Source organism: Toxorhynchites rutilus, unplaced genomic scaffold (genome assembly GCF_029784135.1).
Source record: "Toxorhynchites rutilus septentrionalis strain SRP unplaced genomic scaffold, ASM2978413v1 HiC_scaffold_211, whole genome shotgun sequence".
NCBI lineage: Eukaryota > Metazoa > Arthropoda > Insecta > Diptera > Culicidae > Toxorhynchites > Toxorhynchites rutilus.
Window position 1 is genome coordinate 9,987 of NW_026599775.1, and position 8,632 is coordinate 18,618.

The 8,632-nt window shown below is 46.4% G+C and overlaps 5 protein-coding genes across 5 annotated transcripts; 3 read left to right on the forward strand and 2 right to left on the reverse strand.

Annotated features, from left to right (window-relative positions):
• Positions 1-1,259: 1,259 nt before the first annotated feature.
• LOC129781800 (histone H4) lies at positions 1,260-1,625 on the reverse strand. Its single transcript, XM_055789368.1, has one exon. It carries the CDS (start codon positions 1,571-1,573, stop codon positions 1,262-1,264), a length of 312 nt encoding a protein of 103 aa, XP_055645343.1. The 5' UTR covers positions 1,574-1,625; the 3' UTR covers positions 1,260-1,261.
• Positions 1,626-1,848: 223 nt separating this feature from the next.
• On the forward strand, positions 1,849-2,841 carry LOC129781805 (histone H3). Its single transcript, XM_055789372.1, has one exon. It carries the CDS (start codon positions 1,885-1,887, stop codon positions 2,293-2,295), a length of 411 nt encoding a protein of 136 aa, XP_055645347.1. The 5' UTR covers positions 1,849-1,884; the 3' UTR covers positions 2,296-2,841.
• A 302-nt stretch (positions 2,842-3,143) lies between these two features.
• Positions 3,144-3,625, reverse strand: LOC129781804 (histone H2A). Its single transcript, XM_055789371.1, has one exon. It carries the CDS (start codon positions 3,551-3,553, stop codon positions 3,179-3,181), a length of 375 nt encoding a protein of 124 aa, XP_055645346.1. The 5' UTR covers positions 3,554-3,625; the 3' UTR covers positions 3,144-3,178.
• Positions 3,626-3,802: 177 nt separating this feature from the next.
• On the forward strand, positions 3,803-4,248 carry LOC129781801 (histone H2B). The gene has a single exon (XM_055789369.1). The coding sequence runs from the start codon at positions 3,827-3,829 to the stop codon at positions 4,199-4,201; it is 375 nt and encodes a 124-aa protein (XP_055645344.1). The 5' UTR covers positions 3,803-3,826; the 3' UTR covers positions 4,202-4,248.
• A 3,224-nt stretch (positions 4,249-7,472) lies between these two features.
• LOC129781799 (histone H1B-like) lies at positions 7,473-8,284 on the forward strand. Its single transcript, XM_055789367.1, has 2 exons — positions 7,473-7,895; positions 7,937-8,284. The coding sequence occupies exons 1-2, from the start codon at positions 7,473-7,475 to the stop codon at positions 8,282-8,284; spliced, it is 771 nt and encodes a 256-aa protein (XP_055645342.1).
• The last annotated feature ends 348 nt before the right edge of the window (positions 8,285-8,632 follow it).

Consider the following 8,632-nt stretch of genomic DNA (forward strand, 5'->3'; position numbering starts at 1 on the left):
CCAAAACGCGCTATACCGGGCTGTCTGCGCCGCCGACAGAGGATACAGCGCTCTGCACTTGGCGCAAGCGGAGTACCAACTCAACTGCAATCTGCAGACAGTGGAGGAGAAGATTGCAGCTTGGAAGCAGAAGGCAGTGCATGGTGCCCACCCCCATCAACTGGACCGGCCACACGTCGACAAGGCCGCATCTAATCTGTGGCTAACGCGTGGTGAACTCTCTTCAGTAGTAGAAGCCGACATGATAGCCATCCAGGACAGGATAATGCCGACGAGAAACTGCAGGCGGTACGTCTGGCATCAAGACGTTGATGACATTTGCCGGATGTGCCATCAACCAGGTGAAAACATAGAGCACATTATGGGAGGCTGTCCCGTTTTGGCCAACGCAGCCTACACCGAGCGCCACAACAACGTGGCCCGTATTGTTCATCGACAACTGGCGCTCCAATGTGCTCTACTGGAAGACAACGTACCAAACTACCGGTACCTGCCTGCACCTGTCCTGGAAAATGACCGTTTCAAGCTGTACTGGGATCGCACTGTTCTGACCGACCTCTCGATCCACCACAACCGCCCAGATATAATGGTTTACGACAAGAGCGACCGCAAAGTCACCATCATCGATGTCGCTATTCCACTGAACCAGAATCTGGAGGAGACCCACGGTCGCAAAATCTGCAAGTACCGACCATTGGCCGTGGAGCTCAAGGAACTGTGGGGGCTAAGGGAGGTCCCAAGAATTGTTCCAGTCGTTCTCTCTGGAACTGGAATTATCCCGAAGACACTTCTGGAAGCGCTAAAGGTGTTGAACATCGAGAAGGAATTGGCCGGCATCCAAAAGTCGGTCATCCTTAGCACCTGCGCGATTGTCCGACAATTCCTCGGTCAGGACTAAAACAGCACGAGCATGCAGATACGTGCATTCCGCAGAGCCTAGTCCCCCTTTGGCATTCAGAAGCCCGGGGGCAGGTGAAAATTCTGGCTAGGTTCGCCTAGTTAAGAAGTGAGATAAGTCTGCCAAATGAAAAAAATCGTTTGTATTATTAAGCCAATTGATATGCGAGTTGGTATGTGGTGTGAGTCAAGGTTTTATTTTTGTTTGTTTGTTTTTTTTTTTTTTTTTTCAAATGAAATGTAGTTGTGTAGGTGGTAGTGTGGTGGTGGTTTTTTTTTTGTTAAGAAACTAAAATTGATAAACTCTTTTGGTGACAAACATGTTGTGGTCCTAAAAAGGACCGTTTTGTTTTGGGGGTATTTGTTAACCTCCAAACCCGTATAGGGTACGTCCCTGACGTTTCAGCGCGTATACGACATCCATAGCAGTCACTGTTTTACGCTTGGCATGTTCGGTGTAGGTGACAGCGTCACGAATAACATTCTCCAGGAATACCTTCAGCACTCCTCGGGTTTCTTCGTAAATCAGACCAGAGATACGTTTGACGCCCCCACGGCGGGCTAGACGACGGATAGCGGGTTTCGTGATACCCTGGATGTTGTCACGCAGTACCTTGCGATGACGCTTTGCTCCTCCTTTACCGAGTCCTTTGCCTCCCTTGCCGCGTCCAGTCATGTTGGTTAATGGGAAAGAAAGTTACTGACGAAAGCACAGGCGCTTGTCGATCTGAGCGTCGAACGAGTATAATGAAGAAAAAAATCACGCGCGCACTATTTATACCCTCTCGCTTGGGTGCATCCGCACACGATGCTTGGTCGTGATTGGCTACAGCTGTCGGCACCACTATACATCCAAGTATAAAGAGCATAAAAGCTACGTACGGACATTTTTTCCAACATATTGCTACCTCTGCTCTCGTACCGTGAGAACCTCGCTCGCTTCGTTGAGAAAACGTAGAACGTATCGTATTCGTATCGCCCGTTGTAATGGCTCGTACCAAGCAGACTGCTCGTAAATCTACCGGTGGTAAGGCACCGCGTAAGCAGCTAGCCACGAAGGCAGCTCGGAAAAGCGCCCCAGCCACAGGAGGTGTGAAGAAGCCTCATCGCTACCGACCGGGAACCGTTGCTCTGCGTGAAATTCGTCGCTATCAGAAGTCGACCGAATTACTGATCCGCAAGCTTCCGTTCCAGCGTTTGGTTCGCGAAATTGCCCAAGACTTCAAAACCGACTTGCGCTTCCAAAGTTCCGCCGTTATGGCACTGCAGGAGGCAAGCGAGGCATATTTGGTCGGCCTTTTCGAAGATACCAACTTGTGTGCTATTCACGCAAAACGCGTCACCATTATGCCAAAGGACATCCAGCTAGCACGTCGTATCCGAGGAGAACGCGCTTAAACGAGCCATTTTTTTAAAAATACATACAAAAAATTAACATCGGTCCTTTTCAGGACCACTACTCCTATTTCTGCGAAGAGAGTTACGCATAAAAGTTTTCTCCAACAGAATAGTTAGAGTTTGTCCCCAAGGGTTTTTTTTTTTTCTCAAGGCCAGAAACGGCAACTCCCTGGACAAGAACGACAGAGGTTCATGAATGAATCTGCCCGGATACTACCCTAGACGTGAAATTTGACAATGTGTTGACAACAGTGTTTTTGTAAATAGTAGACTAAGATGTTTGGTCAAGTAGGTAGATTTATCAATTGACATGCACAGAGCTTTGCATCGACGAAAACAACACATGCGCATGCGCGGGACGGCCTCTTCTTCATCCATCGCCGACTTCCAAAGTGTATTCGTTGCTCAGGACCAAGCAGCAAGCGCCTGTACAGACACGTGCATTCCGCAGAGCCTAGTTCCCCTTTGACATTCAGAAGCCCGGGGGCAGGTGAATATTTTGCCTAGTTTCGCCCAGTTAAGAAGTGAGATAAGTATGTAGGAAAAAAATGTACCTTATCTAAACGAACTACTATCCGAGGAAACCCGAACGGGTAAGTAATAACAATATACAATAACAATATATATTTTCAGTCCATTCGCCTCTAGTTAACAACGCGATGGGATTTACAACTTAAAGATGTAGAACCCCTAGGTTGATCACTTGAAATGTAGTATTATTATTATAATGCAAACAAAATTAAGAAATAAAGAGAATTTATGTCAAATTAAAAAGAAAAAAAAGTCACCATGGGATTTCATTATAAACTCTTTCGAAATAGTTTTGTCGTCCTGAGAAGGACGGTTTTTTATGTTTCTTGTGTGATCTCACAGAAAAGAACATTTAAGCTTTCTTTTCGGTCTTCTTGGGCAACAGAACAGCCTGGATGTTTGGCAGTACTCCGCCCTGAGCGATGGTAACTCCGGACAGCAGTTTGTTCAGCTCCTCGTCGTTGCGGATGGCAAGCTGTAGATGACGGGGGATGATGCGGGTTTTCTTGTTGTCGCGGGCGGCATTGCCAGCCAACTCGAGCACTTCGGCGGCCAGGTACTCCATAACCGCGGCTAAGTATACTGGTGCACCAGCACCAACCCGCTCGGCATAGTTACCCTTGCGGAGCAATCGGTGAATACGACCGACGGGGAACTGTAGACCAGCACGGTTGGAGCGGGACTTTGCCTTTCCCTTAACTTTTCCTCCTTTGCCACGTCCAGACATAGCTGCTTGTGTTGTCTTGTCGATGCGATAGAACCACACTGGGGTACGGTTTGAACGAGAATGATATCTTTTTTTACGGGGTCCGGACGTTTTGTACTCTAGCGGTACACGCTCACAGGATAGAGACAAATCGGCAGACTCAGCCAAAGGGGCGGGTCTAGCGAGATGAACGAACAAGCGGTCAAAGGCAAAAAGAGCGTGAAAAAAACAAAATTATTCAGTACGATTTGTTCGCGTCGTCGAATTCACACGTAGTTCTTACTAGCAAACACGATGGCACCGAAGACTAGTGGAAAAGCCGCCAAAAAGTCCGGCAAGGCGCAGAAAAACATCTCGAAAACGGACAAGAAGAAGAAGAAAGTCCGCAGGAAGGAATCCTATGCTATCTACATCTATAAGGTGCTGAAGCAGGTCCATCCCGACACCGGTATCTCGTCGAAGGCGATGAGCATCATGAACAGCTTCGTCAACGATATCTTCGAGCGTATCGCAGCTGAAGCCTCGCGTCTGGCCCACTACAACAAACGTTCCACCATCACGTCCCGGGAAATTCAGACCGCAGTCCGTCTGCTACTACCCGGTGAACTTGCCAAGCACGCGGTTTCCGAAGGTACCAAAGCGGTGACGAAGTATACCAGCTCTAAGTAAAGAGCTGGTCCCGAAGGCGTTGATTCCGAAACAAGTCAAAAAACAAAACGGCCCTTTTCAGGGCCATAAAATCGTCTTTAATCTAAAGAGTTTATTGTTTTGTTATCACTCGATATCCCCATCTTGTTCGGCTAGAACTCCCTGTTGTTGTTTACAACCCCCCAAAACTTCTTCCCAACCCCTGCCGCCGAGTCCTTCAAATACCGATGCATCCATTCATGCATGCCCATTCACGATTCAGTGGTCGTCAATCCAGTTTGCAACCAGTCGACTAACGGCCGCGAGTTCTCCAAGTATCTTTTCTCAAGGCTAGAGGCGAATGAACTGAATGAAAAATTTAAAGCCTCTTAACATCAAAACTCACTCGTGCTCATGCTTTCATTGTTCTACCAACAAATCATCTCCCCGGTGATTGAGAATACCCAATTGACACGTACTTGAAGCAGCAGCAGGGCCTACGACGCATCATCGGCTCCACACTCCATCGAATCCAAAACACAATCCCATTCCCTCAACCATCCAGAGACTCCAACGCATCCGGAAGAAATTTCTTTCGTAACACAGTTCACAAGGTCGGAGGTTCACGGGAGAGCCTGCCTCGATACCCTAGTAGTGAAATTCCACCAATTTATTCAGAAGTTCGGAGAGAAGTGCTTCAATTCCGAACATTCGATTTTCCGGAACCTTGTACAGTCGAAGTTTATTTAGAAGTAAGATACTGTTACATACCGTCAAAGTCATTGCACCTAGCGTCAGCGATAAACATGATTGACAGCGAAGCGGAAGCAGCTATGACAGCCGAATAAAGTGCGCTACACATGCAACGTCTCGTCACCGTGAAGTCAACGTAGAGAAATGATTTTTTTGACGTGGGACTACGTCTAACCGGAATATATGGAGGGTAAAATGAAAACCTAAACACAGAACATGCAGGAAAAAATGAAAGATTTCGAATGCTTATAGCTCGAACATTTCGTACTGGATAGGAGAGATGTTTGCATCACTTGATAGGGAATATTTCTACGCATCTATCGCAACTAACAAAATGTTGTTTTTCATTAGATAAACAATTGAATAACTGTAAAATATTAGGCGTTATCTAAACGCCCTAACTGCATCGTTTTGATTGGCCCGATTTACGGTTTCCCTAACACAACCATCAAAACCAAGCAGCCTTGGGGAAATCGGCATTGCAAATACATGAAAGTAGGGGGACTTTTGTTCTCATCGAAAATGTTCCCTAACACAGACTTTAAAACCAAGCAGCGAAATCGGCATTGCAAGCACACGAAAGAGCCTAGAGGCGAGTGAACTGAAAAGTTTAAACCCTCTTAAAGCCAAAAAGAAGAAAAAGAACACACGAAAGTAGGGGGAGCTTTTGTTCCCACCGAAATGTGTTCCCTAATAGAGATTTCTGAACCAAGGTGCCTGGAGAAATCGGTATTTCAAATTCATGCAAGTCGGGGGTATTTTTGTTCCGACTGGATTAGAGACGAATGAACTCTCAGAGTTTAAAGTCTCTCTAATTCAATACCTTCCCTTCCGACTGGAATGTGTTTCCCTAACACAGACTTCAAATCCATGAAGCGTGGGGAAATCGGCATTGCGAATTCATACAAATCGGGGGTATTTTTGTTCCGATTGAAATGTGTTTCCCTAACACAGACTTCAAAACCGAGGTTTCTGGGGAAATCGGCTCTGCAAATAAATGCAAACTGCGAGTACTTTTGTCCTCGCTTGCCTTTGTGCAGAGTGGAATATGTCTGTCCTAACATGATCTTCTAAACTTAGGAACCTGGGAAAATCGTGCAGCCACTAGAAGCGAATGAACTTCCCAGTTTCAAGCAAATTCGAGATTCGAGAAGTATGTACACTTTTGGGATGTAAACTTCAGAGGGAAATGTAAAATAAAATAATCGTTTGATAATTTTTTTTTTTGTCTTTATTGGAAAGATTTTCAGCCTTAGGCTGGTTCATCAAACGTTTGATAATTCTTCCGTACATATATTTTGTTCTAGTCATCATACCAAACGTAAAAGGTCCGTCATTAAATTTACTTGTAACGAAGAACAATCAATCACAATAAATGAATTGACTTTACACGGCATTTGTTCATTTTTTTCACTCACAGAGCAAATATATTGAACTCAATTGAATTTGGAAACTGTTTCATTCAATCAAGAATTTAATCAATACAAACGAATGATTGCTAAGCTAAGGTAGTTCCACGTGAACCTTTTTTTTTTTTTTTATATATATATACAGTGCTTGAATGCTGCTTATAATGTCTTGACACTAGTGGTGAGCCTTATTCTTAATATATAGCTACAATGTCCAGAGCTTAATCTTGGTAATACGGATTAGGGACTAGGTTACGCTAGATGAACACAGCTGAAAGACTGAAGGACTGGAAGAATAGTGAAGGGATTTAGTCGTAAGCAATTTATTTACTATATTTACTGAAATCACTGTAATATGAATTTGATGAATTTATAGGAAAATTATATTCTCCAAATTAAATTCGAATCGTGGTAATTTTATTCCGGCACTGACCCCTACTCCTAGCAGGTCACAAAATAATATTTAATATTTAATTCCGGTAGGACCATCGTGGGCATCTGTCCGCGGCGGCGGCGGATGGACTAGCAGCTGTCATGCTATTGAGAACGGCTGCTGGCGCGGATGGTACTTCTTGGCCGGTCACTAGGGGCTGACCGCTTACCCGGATCCGAACAACCAATGCACCATTCTGTAGGGAAACTTTCCCACCCGCCGAGCTGTGGTAATTCGAAACGGTCCGATCGGGCGATTGGCCGGAAACGGAACACTTCCGTCGGATTGCACCCGGTGTGAGACGGCACAGTGCTGTTCGGGATCGAATTTCGTCCCTTTATTGGTCTGCGCTGGACATCGGATGCGTCCCATTGTGACCGGGGACTATCACAGATAGATAGAGTATGTGCTTTGGCCCTGGCACTAGAGGCCACCAGAGGGGACGAAATGGCCTCTAGAAAAGTTGGCGCTCCGAAACAGTACCTAGCATAGTGCGAGCACAAAACGAGCACGTCACCCGACCGCATCCCTAACACAGCCGCCGAAAGTGGACCTTCAGCGGGGTAGCAATTTTTGGAAATTACAAACTCCGCTCTTTAATACAGCTCGCTCGCACGCACGCACGCAGTATTAGGAGAAGACACAGACCGTAACGGTACGGAACGAAACAAAACAAAACAGGGAAAAGCGCTGAAAAAGCAGCAGAGGAAGCAGAGAGATGTCGGACAATAACGCAGCTACCGAGGCAGTCGGCGAGAGCCCGTTGGCGGCACCAGCCGTGGGCAGTGAGAAATCGCCGAAAAAGGCAGGCGGCAAATCAGCGGCGGCAGCAGCAGCAGCGAAGAAGCCGAAAAAGCCCGCCAACCATCCACCGGTTAACGAGATGATAGTGGCCGCCATCAGGACGCTGAAGGAGCGCAACGGTTCATCGCTGCAGGCCATCAAGAAATACCTGGCCGGCAACTACAAGGCGGATGTGGCGAAGCTAACTCCGTTCATCAAGAAAGCGCTGAAGAACGGTGTCGTCAAGGGCCTGTTTGTGCAAACGAAGGGCACTGGTGCGTCGGGCTCGTTCAAGATCCCCCCAAAGGCCAAAAAGGAGTTCACCGGGGAGAAGAAGAGTGGCTCGTCGGCTAAGAAAGCACCAGCAGCAGCGAAAAAGGGTACCGCTTCCGGGATAAGAAATCCAAGAAGGCAGCCGCCGAGAAGAAGCCGAAAAAGGCTACCGCTGCTGCTGGCAAGAAGAAAGCTGCCGCTGCTACCGGGGAGAAAAATACAGCAACCGCAGCCAAAAAACCGAAAGCTGCTGCTGCTGCTGCTGCTGTGAAGAAGGTGGTGGCCAGCGAGAAGAAAACCAAGGCAGCGAGTGCCAAGGCTGCCAAGAAGACCGGCAGTGTGAAGAAAGCTGCTGCTACCGCCCCGAAGCAAAAGCCAACGAAACCCTCGAAAACCGCCGCACAGAAACCGAAAACGCCAAAGCCAAAGAAAGCAGCAGCAGCTCCGAAAAAAGCTACCGCTGCCAAAAAGTGAACAACGTAGCAGTAGTAGTGGTCCGACTAAAACAACAGCACAACACGAGAAATCAAATTCAGTCCTTTTCAGGACTATCAATATTGTTTTAAAGCAAAAGAGTTTATTTTATTGTTTTCCACTTATCATAGAATATTGTGTAAAACTACAATCAAATATTGTTGTTTACTTTCGCATTTTCTTCGACCAGGTGCAAACCGTCATATCCACGGCTAGAGATGTCTAAATTTTTCGTTTACTCGATTATGGATCAATCATCGTTGGGGCATTTTACAATAATCGATTCATTCGAATATTATATATATTTTTTTGTTTTCTTTCGATAACAGGAGTAGGTTTGTTAGGGGT